The following is a 21,051-nucleotide window of genomic DNA, read 5'->3' as shown; positions in this document are numbered from 1 at the left end:
ACAGAACGAAAAATATATAATTTTTAACAATGTACCATTTTGTAAGGACAGCCAAAAAAAAGATGGCCAAGCGATTAAAGTGTCAGGCTACCGCTCTGAAAATCCGGAAACGAATCGGTCGTTTGTAAAATCCCAGAAATTTTTTGAGAGTGGTCCGTCCTGGTATGTCGCTCCCGTCCCTCACTATCCGGCTATCCAATTGTGGATCTACTTAAGATAAAACGTCCTCTTAGTATTCACAGGATGGAAAGATTTAAAAAGGTTATTTTTAATGATGGAGATAATTCTTTTTCAGAGCATCATTCTTCTTTTTTTCATTCATGTTGAACTCAAGCCCGCTCATATGCTGGAATTTCACATATTGGCAAAATTGATGATGGCCATTTGGTCTATATATGCTGATGCAACGAGAAAAAAATCCAATCTGATTGTCAATGAGAGATATTATCGATATTTTAATTCGATATGATATTGTAAAATTGTCACTGTTAGAAACAAATAATTAAAATATATATATTAATTAAAATAAATCAAGTATATATATATATATATATATATATATAATATATATACTTGATTTATTATTTTAATTATTAGAATAATAAATCAAAAACAGCAGATGTATGTTGTAATGTTCAGCGTATGTTGTATTGTATTAATCAATAAAATATCTTAAGGTAAATACGTCTATAACGTTATTATACAGTAGAAAGAAAATAAATAAATATTTTATAATAGTACATTTAAAAACTTAATAACAAAATGAAACTTTACGATTTCATATGAAATGTGTTAATACTCTAGTTTAAATAAGTTGAATATATAATCTTTATTAGCAAATGGGAATAATTTCCTTGTTACAGGGAGAATGCAATCAAATAAGTTGAAAAGTTTTATATTTATGTTTTACAGTAGTGTTTAGATAATTACAAGTCATTTATTATTTTCCAATTTATACATTATTTTGCGGTAAACATTTATATTATACCAGAGCTTTGTATAAATACATTAAAGTAATTATTTTTATTCCGTTACAATTTTAAAGAGTTATTTTTAAACATATTTAAGATATTATCTTAAGTTTTTATATATATCCATTATTTTAACAAAATAATTATAAATTTTATATAAATCTTTTTTTATTAATATTGTTTAAATTTGTTAAAAGATCAAGATATGAGTTGCTATTGCATATACGAACAATTTCGTATTGATCACGTATACTATTAAGTTTTAAACATTTTAATAAGTGAAAAGGTAAAAAGTTGTCAGAGTTACATAGAAAACGTTTATTATTATTGAATTTTATATAAATATTATTAATGTAGAGTGAATATTTATTTAAGCGAAGTTGGATTATTAATCATTTAACATTCCAATTAACGGATAATGACATGTATGGTTGAATTCTAAGTAGGTCAATGTACCAAGAATGATAGTAACTATGGGTTAAGGAGAGTTGATCTTTGATTATTGATTGGGATATTGCAGAGTTCATAAGGAGAGAATAACCATATTTCCAATCTTGAATATTGTCTTTAAAAAGTAATTCTGATACACCAAAAGGATTAAAAATTTTACATATTTCGTAGTGCCATAGCTGTTTACCTTTTTGGTGTTTACTCTGCTTACTATTTTCGTGATATAAAAAGACTATGTTATTGTCGCTTTTAAATTTAAGTCTATAATAAAATTTAATGATTCGTTTTAGCAGAAACGGGAAGGACCAGATACGGTTAGATTCATGTCATATTGCATAGCCAGGTATTGTTCTTCCTAAGTGGAAAAGTTTACGCAAGTAATAAATATGAAAAAAAATTCCAGTTTATAAAGATAGTCCAGGCTCCAAATGGGGCTGGCATAATAAATAATAGGATTGATAATAGAGTTATATAATTTCATATGTATTTTTAGATCAGACGTTGTCAGATAAGAGCATAGAAATAAGAGATTATCAACAGCTAGCTTTACTTTATTTTTGAGTTTAGAGATATGAGATTTTTAAAATTAATATATTTACTTCGTTTCTTTAATTCTTTATTTTTGTACCAACGTTAATATTTATTACGTTTTCATATAAAGTATTCACCGGTTAAATTTATTGTTAGATTTTAATACCTTAAAGAGAACGAAAAGTGTTTACAAAGACAATTCGTTTTTTAAAAATTTTATTGAGTTTTTATTTTTATTTTTATTTTTGAACATTACAATTTTTTTGAATATTTTAAAATAAACAACAAATAAATAACAAAAAGGTATAAAATAAAAACAATGAAATTTTCAATATATGCAATAAAATTCAAATACATAAAATAAAATTGATATTGAACATGATTCTTCTGTTACTTATAGAAATTTCTCCTCATATTTTTTGGATATTTTAAAATAAACAACAAATAAATAACAAAAAAGTATAAAATAAAAACAATGAAATTTTCAATATATGCAATGAAATTCAAATACATAAAATAAAATTGATATTGAACATGATTCTTCTGTTACTTATAGGAATTTTTCTTTAAAATTTTTCTGAACTATTTAAAATGTAGAAAAAATAAACAACGAAGAAATATATAATAAAAACGATGAAGATTACAATACATACAATTAAATTCAAATAAACAAAAAGAAAATTTCAGTTGAACATGATCCTTATTTTACATATAACAATTTCTCTTTAAAATTTTTCTGAACTATTTAAAATGTAGAAAAAATAAACAACGAAGAAATATATAATAAAAACGATGAAGATTACAATACATACAATTAAATTCAAATAAACAAAAAGAAAATTTCAGTTGAACATGATCCTTATTTTACATATAACAATTTCTCTTTAAAATTTTTCTGAACTATTTAAAATGTAGAAAAAATAAACAACGAAGAAATATATAATAAAAACGATGAAGATTACAATACATACAATTAAATTCAAATAAACAAAAAGAAAATTTCAGTTGAACATGATCCTTATTTTACATATAACAATTTCTCTTTAAAATTTTTCTGAACTATTTAAAATGTAGAAAAAATAAACAACGAAGAAATATATAATAAAAACGATGAAGATTACAATACATACAATTAAATTCAAATAAACAAAAAGAAAATTTCAGTTGAACATGATCCTTATTTTACATATAACAATTTCTCTTTAAAATTTTTCTGAACTATTTAAAATGTAGAAAAAATAAACAACGAAGAAATATATAATAAAAACGATGAAGATTACAATACATACAATTAAATTCAAATAAACAAAAAGAAAATTTCAGTTGAACATGATCCTTATTTTACATATAACAATTTCTCTTTAAAATTTTTCTGAACTATTTAAAATGTAGAAAAAATAAACAACGAAGAAATATATAATAAAAACGATGAAGATTACAATACATACAATTAAATTCAAATCAATTTAAGAAAATTGAAATTGAAATTCTTTCTTTTGGTATTTATAAAGATTTCTCTTTGTATTTTTTTGGATTTTTTAAAATAAAGAACAAATAAACAACAAAGAAATACAAACGAAAAACAATAAAAATTAGAAGAAATTCAATTAAATTCAAATCAATTTAAGAAAATTGAAATTGAAATTCTTTCTTTTGGTATTTATAAAGATTTCTCTTTGTATTTTTTTGGATTTTTTAAAATAAAGAACAAATAAACAACAAAGAAATACAAACGAAAAACAATAAAAATTAGAAGAAATTCAATTAAATTCAAATCAATTTAAGAAAATTGAAATTGAAATTCTTTCTTTTGGTATTTATAAAGATTTCTCTTTGTATTTTTTTGGATTTTTTAAAATAAAGAACAAATAAACAACAAAGAAATACAAACGAAAAACAATAAAAATTAGAAGAAATTCAATTAAATTCAAATCAATTTAAGAAAATTGAAATTGAAATTCTTTCTTTTGGTATTTATAAAGATTTCTCTTTGTATTTTTTTTGGATTTTTTAAAAGAAAACTTCTTAAATCTCTGAAAATAAAAATGAAAATAATCAATAAATTTATCTAAAATATTCAATTATTTAATAATTTTTAAATCAGTAAGTTTATTTTTTTTCCAAACACCATTATTTACAAATCAAACGAAAATTATTCAGTGCATAATTGTTAATTTGCTACTGTTGTGTCATTTATTATGTTTCAAAATATATTATTTATTAATTTGATTAGTTTAGAATCTTCGTGTACTCGTATTCACATAAAGTTGCTGAATATTTTAATCTCTACTCCCATTTACCCTGCTGCTTTCCCTGTGTTATGAGACTAAGACACTTTCAGAATATATTCTTGTCGATACTTGGACAAGAAAATATATATATATAATCCCAATGCCCTAAAAGCCTACTCTAGTCTGTCTATATGTAAAATCTCAATCTTATAAAGAACATGATGTAGCTCCACGTTGATACACATTTCCTGTTCTCCTGTTACCTGGCCATTGCGTGTTGGTGGTATATCGGAGATAGAAATGGTGTTTAATTTATAAGTTAAAAGTAGAAAATCTTCTAAATGTTAAGTGTAAAATACAAAAATATTCTGATTAAACACTTACCCGAGACGAACTCGGACCAAATCAAGCAGATGGATACTTGATGCAATGATGGAAGAAAAGAGCTCCTTACTCAAACTGAACGTATTCAGTTTCTCCATTTTTCATGCTATTCCATACTTTATGCACTGATCTGAAATATGAAAAAACAAATATAATTATTTATTGATATCTGAATTTGAATTTTATCAAACCATATTGAGAGAGAATATCGAGGTTAGCTCTCAATATAGATTTATATCGATTGACTGCAAATATTACATTGTATCAAATTGAAAATTAAAAAAATTGTTTATTCATCGTGAATGATATTCTTTCATCGATATTTAAATTCAATTATACTACTATTCTAGAAGCTCTATAATTATTGGGCTACAATTTGATAAAATTGTAAACTTATAAATTCTTACTGTCGTCTGTCTGTCTATTTTTACTTAATATCGGGAGTGGAGTTAGATAGATGAATGACAAGACCAGATATAAAAACCTTAGGGGAAGGAGGCCCAATTAATTATATACGAATTTCCGATGCAAACCATAAGTTATTTCAATTTAAAACTTTTTTCCTGAAAAGTGTTAGATAGATGACGAGCACGACTCTATTGTTACTGGAAAAGCAGGATGTACAGGGGCAAGCCATTACTAATTTGAGATGGAAAGGGCTGCAATTTGATTAAAAATTGCAACCCAGCATTGTGACAATGTCATAATAAATAATTGCTCGTTATTATTTTCATTTGTAGCTTATCTTTTCATTGGATTAGAAATGAAACTAATTTGGTAAATCACAATATAGCGCCAAAAATATAGAAAAGTTATGCCGTTCTCATAAAATTACGAAGTTTTTAAACTCAAATATCTATGTACATCTTAATACTATGTATAACTGTTGCTGTTTGAAATACTTTGGTTTAGCATCACACTGGATTTAGTGAGAATTGTAGAGGAGAACGAATGACGGAGCTAAATCGAACTTTGTATATATAAAAACGTACCTCTTGACTGGTTTCCACACTGCCTTAAAGAAAGATCCGGCTTTTTTCAATCCTTTTTTATCTCTAATGGTACATCCAATAGCATAGCCAATAGTGTATCCAATATTATAACTAATGGTGTTCGTATTTTCAGTGCAATCCTCGTGCTTTCTGAATTCTTTATTCGTTTTGATGTTTGTTGGAAGACCCCTGATGTCATTATTCAATCCATAGTCTTCCTTATCTTCAACCAATCGTTCACTGAAAGTGGAAAAAAAGAATTTACAATGCAATAAATATTTATAAAACTTATAGAGAAATTATAATACATTATTTAAATTATAATACATTATTAATACATATATAGATTTTACTTCTTTCCCAAAATTTTCTATGAAATAAACAAATTATCGCTTAAATGTCTGTTATGGCAACGCAACACTTGGGCGATCTGCCCAGGGGAGATACCTTCTGATTCACGTTATTAAAGTTATTACTATTTTGTAGACGTGTAGGGCTTCCTTCAATTCAAATTCAAAGTTATGTGCAGAACTCGTTACTCGTTATCTCTGAGATTTTTCGGTTTAGTGTCGATCTCAGAGGTGGATAGAGGCACTCTATCGAACTTTGAATATATATAGAGGATGTATGTGTCGCTTAGCGATGTACTCAATAATATCACAACAGAGGTCCATAGTTTTTAATGGAGCCGAAGAATACATTGCCGCCTGTACCTTTTCTACGTATACATAGGTATAGATAGATATATAAATAATTATCATCATTGCGTTACATATATGGAGTTTCCATATATTCATCCCCTAAACAAAGCGAGTTTTCAAGAATGAGAGAAAAATATGTCTAAAAATGACTAAACTTAATTTTATAAATCCAGTAACGAGTTGCTTAACTTTCCCGGTAACCTTTGGTGGTTCCATCCGCTATGATATTTTATTTAAAAAACTTTTTATATTTTTAACTATTATAAAATAATAAAAACTTAATTTTGAGGGTGGGGATGGGTTCGATAAATGATTTGTAAATGCTTACAAAGAGTAAAATCGTCGTTAGATCCGACCCTACTCGAGACTTCTTTTATCTCCCCACCCCTCGATTTTTAACCACCAAAATTTAATAGCATCGATCCTTCTAATACACAAATCTCTTTGAAAAATTTCTGAAATTTTCAGCAAAAAGCACAGTTATTAAGCTTCAAAGAGTTATTAAGCTTCAAAGATGAACAAAATCGTGCCCTCCAAACACACGCACACGCACACACACACACACATAATATATATATATATTAGGTCGTCAAGGATGAAATTTGTGGAAAAAAAGGCAAAGTTGGTTGATAATTTACAAATATAAGAAATTATTTTATTCATTAAAGTATACACCCATATTGTCTATACACCTTTGCCATTTAAGCGGCAGGTTGTTCAGGCGGGTGGTATAAAACCCTGGCGGACGAGGGTCAATGAATTTCTGGAAGGCGAGTTTTACAGCACTGTCGGGATTAAATTGTTTTCCTATTAAAAAGTTGTCCAAATTGCAAAAGACGTGGAAGTCACTGAGGGCTAGGTCTGGTGAGTATGGAGGTGATGAAGAAGTTCCAACTCCAATTCCTGTAGTTTTGCCACAGTCATTTGTGCAGTGTCTGGTACAGCGTTATCATGCGTTAGATAGAAATAGATCTTTTGACCAATCTAGGCAGTTTTTCTTTAAGTTTTTGCATCATTTCGTCTAGTTCGTTGCAGTATATTTCTGCTATGATCGTTGAGCCAGGTTTCATGAAATCATAACATAATATTTACATACACACATATATATCCATCTATAAATACATAAAAAGCCCCGATTTTTGTTGCATTTCTGGACGTTTCAAGGTCCCCTGCGTCTTATAAAATGTACGATATGTAAAACTCTTGGGGATCATTTTTGACCGATCACCATACTTTCCCTCTATTATATATAAAACAGCCGAGAAAGTAAAAATAATGTAGTAACTATAAATTTGTCACATTGAATTGCAAGTCATATTAAGGGATCCTATTTATATTTTTGAGGTCTAAAGACAAGAGAAAATTGTGACGTGTTCATCCTGTACATATAACTAATACGAATGGTAGAATATACTATATAAATATATACATCTGAAATCACGGTATAGTAAGGAATGGTCATATGGACGATTCCTTACTATATTGTACTATAATATAAATGTACCATATGCTCAGAGTACGTCCCCGTCGTTCAGTGGCTCGTTCCGTACTATATTACAATATATTTTTCCACCTTGGACGTTCTTGTGTACTAGGATTTGTTATAATGAGGGAAGAAAAACACAATTTCGAATTAAAATATATTTACTGTACGTTCTGTACATATAGGATTTTATATGCCACTACCATCGAGCATTTCGGGTCAACGTTCCTCCTTAGCAAACGTTATCTTTTTTATGTTTATAGTTTAATATACCCATATGTTTCTTTAAACATTTTCGGAATATACCTTTAAAATGCCATTTTTTAAATTTTTCCAGCAAAACTTTTTCTAAATATTACAACACAGTTTATTACAACACAGTTTCATTCACTTAAACATCACTAACTCATTAAACGAATTACCAACCCATCATCCCAGGAGTAATTATCCAGCTCACACCACTCACTCTACAGCTGTATGAGTATATTAAAATATAAACATAAAAAGGTAACGTCTGCCGAGAAGAAACATTGACCCGAAATGCTCGATTGTAGTAGCATATAAGATTAAGTTACAGTAAATACATTTTAATTGGAAATTATGTGTTTCTTTTTCCTCATTATAACAAGTCCAAAGTGGACAAAAAGTATAATATAAGTAATTAAGATCAACATGATATAACTGTATTACATATAAACAGTAATATAACTTACCTGTTAAAGCGATCGCACGAAATCTGATATAATGGCCGAATCTCGTTCGAAATCTGTTTACAGGCAGGGTTTATATGATTTTCCAAGATGGATTTTCCGAATCCACTTCGTGCGGTTTCATCCTGCTCCAAGAGGCCTTTTTTCTTGCCTCGAAATTTAAAATAATCCAAATTGGTTGGATTCACGAATCCCGCACCATTCGATCTCGCCCTGAATATAGAAAGAGAAAATTCATATAACACAATAAATCTTAAATTCCGAAACCTTTCTTCTAATTTTAAAATCGAATATACAAAAATTTGCCAATGAATATTTTTATTAACTTTTAGAGAAATTATTACACTGTAAAAAAACTTTTCATTTAATGTCTAACAAAATTTCCTATCAAACTGTAAACGAAACAAAGCATTGCTTAAGAGCCTCGTGAAATTACATTAATTTGGGTGAGGGAAAAAGGTTTTTATAAACGAAACTTAAATCTTAAATAAGAGTGAATCATCTTATTATAAAACAAAATATGATTTATAAGTTGTTAAATTTTAATATATCTATTAACTACTAATTTATTAATTTATGACAATAGATCAATAAATTCATCTATTATGTGTAGTGAACCGAAAAGGCTACAAATGGCAAATAATTCATTTAAATTAGGTTCGTAGAGTTAAAAACGTAATCTATTTACTTTTCTAAGTAACAGTAAATGTAAAAGCCCTAAGATGTATTTACTTAGCACGAGACCTTAAACTCTAAGCTGTTGAACTCACATGCAAATCCAACCCTTTCTCGTGAACACAAAAGTGATTATGAATACAGCAAAACACAGAAATGTTTGCTTAAAAACTACATTTAGAAATATCGAGGAGTCAAAACCTTTAAATCAAATTAAACCAATTATCATTTGCACCGAGAAATTTCATTATAAAGCCATTAATTTTTCGAATGAATTTCTTATTTGCATAAATAACAATAAAATGTAAGAAATCTCTTACTCCAAAGGTTGAGGCAACGGTTGATAATTGACAGAATGAGAAAACATTTTCCAATTTATCAAAAAGCGCACTCCTTGCAATAATAGAGCCAAAACAATCAAAGGTCAATTGTTGAGTTTCTTTGTTATGCGTTAATTGAAGTAGACAGAAATTTTAATGATTAATTTTTGATTTTATTTTTGATTTTTTTAATTTTTGAATCTGTCCCTATGTAGTTATGATTAAAGGGTGATGGTCATGGCAGTAAAGGTCTTGGCCTACCTCTTTGGAGAAGTTGGGATCGAATTCGGGCTAGCGACTCTCTAAGAATTTTTCATGAAAGCTCTATCTCAGATACGTTGAGCCCGTCCCTCACCATTTTGGGTTAGACCGTACCTACCATTGTGGGTATGGTCCAAACCACAATGAACAGGATTGAAGGTCTTTTAGAGTCGCCTACCAGCAGGGCCGGCCATCGGGGGGGTGCGGCGGATGCTACGCACCGGGGCCCCGCGATTGAGGGGGCCCCAACATTATCAAGAATGCAGTAATTTTAGTAATTTTTCTGAAGTAATTAATGTATTAGCAAGAACAAAATCACGCTTTAAATAAACATGCATTAATATATGTTCGTGTTTGTAAATTTTTTTATTTTAGAAAAACATTTGGGCCCAAATAGTTTCTTGCACCCGGGCCCCTTTATCGAGAAGGCCGGCCCTGCCTACCAGTGTCCGAGTGGAAAAACCACTGAACATTTGTAGTTTTTCATGAGTTTGGGCCTCACCGACGGGCTGACAACGTAGAATTTTCCGGGTTTTCTTCACGTTTGTAACATCAAAATAGGGGTCAGTTTCCCATTGAACGTTCTCCCGAGAGGCACTCCTTTTCACGTGTCGCGTTGCTATATACAACTAATGTAATCCCTTTTAATGTTCACATGGCAAAAAGAGTAATATTATTAATGTAAATATCTACATCTGAACCGGCATCTGTGCAATAGTATTACTGTATGCAGTGTTGCTGTTGATGGCAGTTGATTAATCAATTATTGTACAATAAATAAATTAAAATGACTGCAATTATATTAATGCACATAAGAATTTTACAGGTTTCAGTCGCATTTGCATGTTGTGTCATTCACTAATCATTCTGTATATAAAGAACAAAGCTATATTTGACAGCACGGCAATGGCAGCTTTCGTTCCATTTCATACGCGTTTATACCGTTCATACTACTATAACGACACATTATCGCTTACGACAACCAATCATTTTTATATGTTTGGTTGTCTTAAGCAATTACCGTCTTGAGCTTCTCGGAAATACTCAAAACAAACAATGATTAATGTTAATAAATAGTAAATTACTGTAATATAATACTATTAAATAATTGCATATTTGATTATCTAAAAAAATATAAATAATCAAGCAGAATTTTATCATTTGGAACAATGAACGGGGTAGCTCAAAATTAGTTTCATGCGGCTGTATGATTTGTTTTTCAGGGAAAGGTTCAACTTTAGTTTCCCCCTGGCCCTACTCCAGCTATGACCTTTATCACGCGCAAACCCACTTCGTCCCAATAGTGCGTTCAGAAGGAAGGCAATTGGGCCTGGCCCCCTTCAAAGAAAAAAGAAAAACAAACACTTAAAAATTTTTCAAATATCTTTTCTTACTTGAAATTTGTTTTTTATTTATATTGTGTCGTGTCTTCTATTTCTATCCTACTAATGAATCAGCGAAGGTAGAAATTGTATTGAATTCTGATTAAAAAATTTTTTATCTGTTCAACTCGGCTCTTCCAAGACGAAATCCTGGGTGCACCAATGACTAAGAAGGCCTATTTTTTACTCATTGCAAGTTCAAAATGGCCCGCAGTGGAGTCGGCTGTTCAGCCGACTCCACTGCGGGGAATGGGGAATGCATTGTCCGTGAGGAATGGAGCCTAACATATCTGGGTTGATTTTCCCTCAAAAAACTTAAATCATCTCTGACTTGAACCTTGGCCCGGAGGAATAAGGGGAGAGCTGACGTTGTAAGACAGTAATTATAGCAATGTTAAAGAATGGCGTCGCTATTAGTGATTAACAACATGGCGGACTTTCTATAACGGGAGGCGCTACAGAAGACAGAAAATACAACTATAACTCGGTAATCTGTTATGCGCTTTTAACGAAACTTGTTTTATTTTAGTTCTATTTCCATTTGGTGTATACGATTCTTAAATAAACAAATAATAATAATAAAAATTAATTCTAAAAATCCAAAACGATATTTATTTTCTTCTGCCCGAATTTCCATTTAAATACGTGCTAGATTATTTCCGTTTTCCCAACTAAGTATATTACGTGGCTGCGTCTAAATAAGCAGTTTGGAAAAGACATGGCGGCAGCTGTCCGTATGACCAGAGTCGATAGATATACTGGTCCTGGCGCTGCCAATAGCTCCAATGCTACGATACTGGCGTAATAAATATTTCTGCCACTTCGAGATCTTCAATCGCCTCAAAGGCGTAAGTTTGGCTGTAGCATAAGGAGAATCAGCTGTAAACATTCGAAATTCTTTTAATATATGAAATTTTCTCGTTTTTAACTCAGATATTTCTTTTATCTTTTTAATAAGACCTCTTATAAATACTATTTTAATTCGGTTTTGAACATTAGTTATTCGTAAATGTCGTTAATATTTATATTTCTAATAACTGTCACTTTTACGATTTTAGGCTTTAAATTGATTAAACTGTTTGTTCTTTGCTTACAATTTGTGTTCATTTTAAAATATTTTTTGGAGTTTTCTTTAAGGGTCTTGCCCTTAAAGAAAACTCCAAACGTAGCAAAAAAATTATAGTTAAGCTTGTGTATACATTATTAATATGAGATGCCTTCGGGATTCCCGAGAACTCCGAATCAGAAAGAAAAGGGGTCCATGAGAATTATGTACATTTAATTATAGAAATGTATAGAAATGTTAAATCATGTGTTAGGATAGGATACATTTAAAATGATACAAATAAAGAGATTTAGGATTTAGAGTGGCTTTGGAGTTTATCAAGGTTAAGCCCATATCTCTTTTTATTTATTAATATTAGGTGAATTATTGTAGTTTGCAGTGAGAAAGGAGTTATGATATATGTTATTCACAATTTATATTGTGTTCGTTAATGAGATAGAAAGAGATTAAAGTTGAGCCAAAAAAGTCAGGACCAGGTTAGAGAAGGGGATTAAGTTAGTGGATTTAGTTCTTGGATTTCAAATATAGGCTGTTAGAGGAAAAAGAGGATATTCCAACTATTTAGACAACATATTTAACATATTTACAGGCACATAATAACTTAGATATGTTTAGAGAATGATGAGTCAGAGGTTGGCAAATAAAATATGCAAATATAGGATGGCAAAAGTTTAGACATTATTATTAGATATTGACAGTGATTTTTTTTTTAACTCTTTCCGCCCTGTGGGCACTAAGAGGGCCTCATTTAGAAGGCCCATTATGGGTTCGGCCAGGCCCACAATGGGGCGACCGGGTGGTGAGGGACGGGGCCCGACATATCCGAACGGACCACCCCCGAAAAATTCCTGGGGATTATTCGACCCGTTCGGATTCGATCCCGGGTCCCCCAGAGCGGTAGGCTGCCACTAAGAGGGCCTCTTTTAGTAGGCCCATTATGGGTTCGGCCAGGCCCACAATGGGGCGACTGGGTGGTGAGGGACGGGGCCCGACATTTCCGAACGGACCACCCCCCGAAAAATTCCTGGGGATTATTCGACCCGTTCGGATTCGATCCCGGGTCCCCCAGAACGGTAGGCTGCCACCTTTACCGCTCGGCCATCCGGCCATCTATTGACAGTGATAGTGATTAGTGATGACACGGAGTCTAAAAGAAAGACATGTTAGTATTGTTTTAAATCTATATAAACAAAGGACAGGTGTAGTAGGCCATCAATAAATCCTCATTCATATTCTAGTTTTGATAGTGCAGAATATTATATAAATTACCAAAATACGTAGAGCCAATGTGAGTGTCATAAGAAATGTAATTTCTCATGTCAAAAATACAAAGCTATTTTATCCCGAATACTATTTCCCACTATACTGAATCAAGTAAAATTGTATAGCACACTTTATCTAGTGTCAATGTTAATATATTATTTAAAAAATAGTTTGTCTTTATCTGGATTAAATTTCTATGGCTATTTAAATGTATTAGAGGATAAGCTATGGTTTTCCTAATTATACTGTCATACATATGTAATAAAACAAAACAGTAAAATGCAAATTTATTTCCTTATTTCACCATTACCTATGTATTAAACAGATATGATATACTCAGAACATTATGTACAAAACTTTCATTCACAATATATAGCAATATAACAGTTATAAACAGATCTCCATTTAAAATCTGAATAAATTAAATCGAAAATAGTTTTATTATTTTCGATAATCCACATCTTCACCTGTAATTTAAAATTATCATGTTATTAATTTTTTTAATAAACCAAATATACTTTTTGTTACTTTATACATTATATAAAATTAAAAATTTAATTACAAATAACATTTTTTTGACAGAACAGTAGAAAAAGTCACAGAAATGCTTGAAAACGGTAAAACTAACTCCAACCAAATAGACAGCCCAACTTCTCACCCTAGTGTGGTTCTAACGCCAGCTATCGGCAACCTGACACATTAACCAGTGGTGGCTTAAGCGGTAAGCGGACTAAGCAACCGCTTAGGGCCCCGAAAGGTCTCCCGAGGTCTTCGGGACATTCCTATTTTCAACACGAGTGTTGAATGTTGAAACCAACAATTTGACGTCATCGACAACGTTCCAATTCGAGTACGAAGTGCATAGTTCCCATAATTCCATTCTCAGCAAGATGGATTCCATTCAAATGTCGCACCAATTACCCACAATTTATTGGAAAGTAACAGTCAACATATCTGTTGAGTGCTGAGTGTGTTGAGTCAGCGTTGACAACAGCGCCACTTCAACGTTGAAAAAGGAAAGACTTTTACCGAACGTTGAGATCAACCCTTAGTCAGCGTTGAAAAATGGATTGTCCCGCTTAGCTGTTTGTGTGGCCGTACGCCATATTTTGTATATTTGTTAATATTAATTTAGTTTAATTTCCTTTCTTTACTCTTTGTTTCATTGTCTATTCCTTCTAGAATATTCTTTCTAAAATGAGAGTTTTCTTGAAACTGTTTTTTTTCTAACTTGAGTTTGAGGGCCCGAAATTACCACTTGGGGGCCCCCACCCACTTGACTCGATCCGTCGCTGACATAAAGGCTAGGCCTCCACTTGCGATTTCTAGTCGCGACGACCAATAAATCGCTGCAACAGTTCTCCCCTCCTGTAGAAAATCTACAAGGTGCACACACTGCGATAGATAAATCGTTGAATTAGAACAGTTTTCCAATGGAAGTCATTGAAACTACTTGTGTGATCGCTCTGTTGCTTCGGGCGAAAAGTGAACGGCGAAAGCATCGTCATTGGGTACTGTGCATCCAATAACAAGTCAGATTATTGAAAGGGTAGTTTTACAAGTTATTTGAAGATTTATGTGAGCACCCTGCAAAGTTTTTCCAGTATTATACATTGTTAATATTCGTCCATCATCCCCTCCGGTAGATTCCTTGTCAAACATTTTAACAAGTATTAGCAATGCTTTAAACAGAGACCAGAACAAGGCGTAATTTCAGACTGCTTCAAAACTGAGACTATATTATTGCAAGTATGTGCTGGTTCATGCCTGTCTGTATGATTTATTGGGTAGAGCGACAGTCACGTCGCAGCAAAAATAGGACCGGTTGCAATTTTTTAATCGCTGGATTGCGTCGGCTACATGGTGAGGGGCGGGACCCGATCGAAAATCCCATAGGAATTTTTTGGAGACGAATGTGTCGGGCCTTCATCACCCGCCATCCTCTTAGGGTCTCTAGGGAAGAAAGAATAAAAACTTTCTAGCTATAATTTATTTCCTACAATTGAATAAAGAGTGACTCGGATAAGATTCGGGAAAACGGATCCTAATCGGAGAAGAGTTAAAATGAAAGAAAAAAAAACACAAATTATTTTTGTGTATTAATAAAATAAATATTTAATTTAAAACAATTAATATTAAACATAACTTTTTAAAATGATGTTAAAATTTCTAAAAATCGGAGAAAAATTTACATTGTTTTTAAAGTGTCGTTATTGACAGTAGAGGGCAGACATTGCGTCATCTTCGATGGTGGAAAGTACAGTACATTTTGACTTTGTTTTTGAAACTTTTAATCAGATTTTTAAGGTGAGGCCTGAATTAATAGTAACATGAAAATAAAAGATAGAATAGAAACTTTTAAATTATTTCTTGATGATATTTATACTTATATTGAATATTTAAAAGTGGAAATTTGTCATTTTTCAAAGCATTACATTTTTTAATTTCAGGAATTTCGTTAAGATAAAAATATCTTAACTGTGAAATATGCCCGATATGCAAGGTAAATGTTATCATAAGCTTGGAATTTTTTAGATATTTCTAAAAATGGGATTATCAAAATAGACATTATGAAATACTTTTAGGATCCATTTTTATATTTTCGAAAACTTCAAAGTTTATTAAAAAATTCGAAATAAATTGTAAATATAACAAATTGTTATTAGCCTAATGTAAACTTAGTATATTTAAAATTTATTTTACTAAGTTTATCATTTATAATTGTAATTAATTATTGGTAAGATGTGAACTCTGAATGAGGGGTTTACCAACCTTTAGAGTTAGACCCCAAAAAAAATCAATGGAACCATACCTGTATATTTGTCTCTCATGAGATGTTTTCCTCCAAAGATTGGTTCTTACCTATTCTACGTGCTCCACATCTGTTGAGGCAAATGATAGTGAGCTTTGACCAAAGCTTGATGTTACATCTCTGTACCCACGTGAAGTGAGTCCCTATATTTCCTAAAACCATATAATGTAGAGTACTCTGAGTATCCCGACTGTCTCATTTGTTGATGTAATTATACAATTATACCTAATTATTTAACTTTAATAAGGCTGTATAAAATTTCTCTAAATTTTTAAAATATATTTTGGGGATACTATAGATTACTATCTATGGAATTTCGGGACTTTGAGTATATATCTGAACTGAGGAGACTGAGACGAATTCAACGGTACCCTACTTTTGGACCGGAGACAAAAAATAAGAGAGTTATCATAGTTTTTAAGTTATACTTTTTTAATGCTTTCATGCAGACGGCACTGTAGTTGCTAGTGCTGCCATCTTGTGGTAAAGTCTGCAAATTAAAAAAAAGCACTCTGAAAGGCAATAAATTGCATGAACAGTTGAATGCCACTTCCTTTTTTTCTTTTGTTCAAGAACTACCTTGAATCAATAACTAGTGACGTTAAACAATCGGCGGCCTGCCGGGGGGAGTCCGTAGGGAACACGAACAGTCGAGCGCCAGTTCCTTTTTTCCTTTGTTCAAGCATCGCGATTCCTGATTGCAATATATTAGCGAGACTGAGGAGCCATAGCCCCCAAGGTCAATGAGCGCAAGAGTGTGCAAAAAGGACTTAACTCGAACTGTAGATGATCAGTGTGCTTGTGGATCAACATCTGCCTTTGTTGAAGGTATATATGGCCAACTTGCTGGACTGCCTGTTAATTAAACACGCAATAGGCTTAGCGGAGAGAGTGACGCGACTTCCGATCATCACACGATCACTGAAAAAAGTATGATAACTTTCTTACTTTTTGCCTCCGGCCCAAAAGTAGGGTACCGTTGAACTCGTCTCGGTCCTCTGAGTTCAAATATATACTCAAAGTCCCAAAATTTCATAGGTAGTAATCTATAGTACACCCTATATTTTAATCTTCATATGTATAGTATGATGATTTATTTAAATAGTATTGGATTTAAAATACGAATTTATATTGATTCTTATATAATATCCTAGAATATCGATTCTTGATATAAATTTGGCAAACAGACTTGTCATTTTGGTTTCCAGCCAATTGATCTCCATTCCAGCTGATATTATATACAGATATTTGTTATCAGATATCTGCTGTTGTTACATTCATTTGTTTCCAGCATTCATTATTGTATTAAGTGATCATAAAGTCCCTATGTCTGCTGATTAGAGATTATCTCTATGCTCTTCCTCATTTGCTAAAGAAATTTTAATTTTTCCCATGCAGTTTTAGACATTATATTAATGATTAGAAATAATTATAATACTTAGTCTTTGATAACTGTTCTAAAGTCTTCAATTGTTTAGAATTGAGAAACGTTTTTTTACTATGGCTCAAAGCAAATTTTTTTTACATACGACGTTCCAACTTGAGTACGAAGTGCTTAGTTCCCATTCTCGGCAAGATGGATTTTATTCAAACATCTCACCAATTACCCACAGTTCATTGGAAAGTAGCAGTGAACATATTGTTGAGTGTTGAGTGTGTTGAGTCAACATTGACAACAGCACCACTTCAATGTTGAAAAAAGGAACGAATGTTTTAACGAATGTTGAGATCAGCACTGACAAGCGAGTCAGTGTTGTCATTGTAAGTAAAGAGACTGGTACCTCTACTGTGCATTTTTACAACCTGGACAAGTTTTGTGAAAAAAGATATAAGTTAATATTGCTTGTTTCACAATTGATCATGATTAAGGGCTGTATTTATGTGCAATTAAATTGAAATATGTATGCATATATATGCACATAAGAAATGCCAGATATAGGTATGTTAATACACATTTTGCATGTTAAAAGTACCAGTAAAATTTACTAAAATTTGTAGGTTGAAATGCATTTGTATTTTGCTTTAGAGTAATGTTTTTATAGGAACTGCACAATCAAATTAATCACAAATAAAATGACATGCTCAATAAAATTTTATAACTCCATGTATTCTGTCTAATCAGTCATTTTTGAGTTTGTTTTTATATATACAATTGTTATCAAGATGTTTAAGGATGACTGGGTTACCCTGCTTTTCCTTATTCTATAGTTATGTCACTGGTCTAAAGTAGTAGTGTAGTTTTGTTTATAGGCTTGTACAAATGATGAGAAATGAATAAATGTTCTTATCAATTTAGTAACTAATTATTATAGATTTTGTGCCAAAGTTAATAGTAATGTTTTGTACTCAACTGGTAACATGAACTGTTGTTAGTTTCAGTGCAACTGCAACTTACCTGTGATCAATTACTGTTTTTGCTTGTTTTGTTGCTTCATGTTGCATTGAAGTAAGGATGTTTCAAAATGATCAGACATTTGAAATTGTGTTTTAGCAGGGCATACATTACAATAAAGAATTTTTCCATTTGTTTTAAATGTCTAGAATCCAAACTTCTGTACATTCTTTTTTGACATTAGTTTTTGAAGTTTTACCCATATTGTTGGTTGAACCAAATCTGCTATAACCGAATCAATTCTGTGCATGAAAATTTGACTTTACTCACAAGAAATTATCTCCCTTTTGTGTTATATTATTAAAACATTATATTTAGACAATTTTTTGAAAGTTTTAATTTACCATTGTTAAATTAATAAATATAACATTTACAATAATTTCAAACCAATTAATTCAAAGGTTTTTGAGAATTTGGAAAATAAGAGATTTTTCACAGCAATGCAAAATATGTTTGTTTGTTTGTGAGACTTTAAAACAATGCAAGTTAGATGATTCAAATTTAAAAATTTGAATTTTGTGTGCTCCTCTATATTTGGATGGAGGAATGATATTTCTCATGAGAATGTATGTGCGCAGAAAAGATTCACTGCATAGATAGCAGAAATGGACTATAGATCATTTGAAAAAATTAGCACATGTAGTCTGAGATGTATGATTTTAAGTAATGAGTTGTGACACAATAAGATCTGTACAAACAGAATTTTATTAACAATGACAATGAAATATTTACAAGCAACTAACACAACCCATGATGTCAGCCAAGGAGCATATTCCCGATAAACACTAAAGTGCAATACAATAAAATTAACCAAAAATCATATACAAAATATTTTAAGTAAAAGAGAAGACTTAATCTATAGTGAGGACAAGAACAGTGGACTAAATAATTAAAACTAACTATTAATACTAATTTTAATTCTAATGTGTAATAGGATTTTTACTAATAGAGGGCAAAAGTTAGGGATAGAAAGACAAGTGAAAGAGAACAAAGGGTGTACCCAAGTGTTTTGTTTGATCAAGTCCTTTTCAAACAAAAATGGGCACATGTTCCACCTTATTCTTATATCAAAAACCTGAATGGGGATGTTGTCTTCTCTGCAAAGAACTTCCAAAAATCCACAATGTCCTACCAAGTGTTTGATCTTGGCTTCTCAGACTACAAAGATCTGTTGCCATACAATCACCCCTTCCTGCTACACTGGGCTAAACATCATCTGTCTTCTTCTCCTGTCCAAAAAGTGCCCCTTTGAGGTTCCTCCATTCCTTTATATTCCAACCATGAAACCAGTTGATGGTTCTTAATTGGAAAAAGGAAGGCTCTTTCCCAGAATTGGAGTGAACCCTCATTGGCAAAGAAGAAAGACAGCACCAAGATAATAGAAGGAAATGGGAAAAAAGATAAGGGAAAAGATAAATTAATACCAACTTCTATAAATTATGATGTACAGCCATAAGTCATGCAAACAAGCTATAAATTTTATAGAGCATTTATTTAGTCTCAAAAATGGAAAATGTCCAAAATTTGCATTATCAGGAAACTTTAATCTACTTGGACTCAAAGCATGTTTATATTGAGATTTCAACATCATAGCATTTAAGGAAAAATATGGATGTGCATACAAATCCCATTCTTAATCATAACATACTCTTGGAGGGCTGAGGAGTTAAATCATTAACATACAGTCCCTGGCCAAATTATTAGACACACTACAGACTTTTCATGTTTTATACCCGGTCTGGTGTAGATCTATCTTATAAATCATAATTTTGATAAACGAAACTTATTTTTTAATGTCGTTGTATACCTATTGTATACCGTTGTATGTTATATTTCATTACAGTGTTTATTTATTGGTAGGTATCAGAGCCTAGACATTGAAGTGCAGCATACAAGTACGAACGTGTTTCAGTCGCGTTCTCACTTGCTACTGGTGTGGATGTGTTTCTGTTCACCTCTTGTATTTATGTCGTGGTATAAAATTACGCAAGTGTTTGTTTTCTTCGATAGTAGTATTTTTACCAACCAGATATAATAAATTGTGATCTTTTGACATGGGCAAAAAGGGGATCTTTTGCCCATGTAAAAAACGTAAAAAAGCTGAAGTCAAAACCCTTGTTAATACAAAAATGTATTCCAACCGTAAAATTTCATGAAGGTTGAAGGTGTCTGAAGCTAGCATACGATGTATAAAGAAAAAGTTGAATCAAATCAAGATCTGAGTTCAAAAAGAAAAATAAATGCGGCAGAAAGCCAATTTTCAACCCAAGGTCAGAAAGATGTTTTAAGAAAATTTGCTTAAAAAAACAGATTTGCTACCACTAAATCAATAAAATCTCAATTGGAAGATGCAAACGTGAATGCTTCTGAGCACACTGTTCGCAGAAAATTGAAAGATCTGGATTTTAAGGCTTACCGACCAGCAAG

The 21,051-nt window shown here is 31.4% G+C and overlaps 1 protein-coding gene across 1 annotated transcript in view; it reads left to right on the top strand.

Moving 5' to 3' along the window:
• The first annotated feature begins 15,666 nt into the window (after nt 1-15,666).
• Nucleotides 15,667-21,051, top strand: part of LOC136976226 (charged multivesicular body protein 1a-like) — a 32,713-nt gene continuing 27,328 nt past the window's right edge. The window contains exons 1-2 of the mRNA XM_067271446.1: nt 15,667-15,727; nt 15,871-15,923. Coding sequence (XP_067127547.1) covers nt 15,908-15,923 — 16 coding nt within the window. The 5' untranslated portion in view covers nt 15,667-15,727; nt 15,871-15,907. The remainder of the gene's footprint in view (nt 15,728-15,870; nt 15,924-21,051) is intronic.

Source organism: Centruroides vittatus, unplaced genomic scaffold, assembly GCF_030686945.1.
Source record: "Centruroides vittatus isolate TY-2023 unplaced genomic scaffold, ASM3068694v2 contig_4, whole genome shotgun sequence".
NCBI classification, from domain to species: Eukaryota; Metazoa; Arthropoda; class Arachnida; order Scorpiones; family Buthidae; genus Centruroides; species Centruroides vittatus.
Note: the sequence above shows the minus strand (reverse complement) of the source record. Positions and strands in the feature narration are given on the sequence as shown.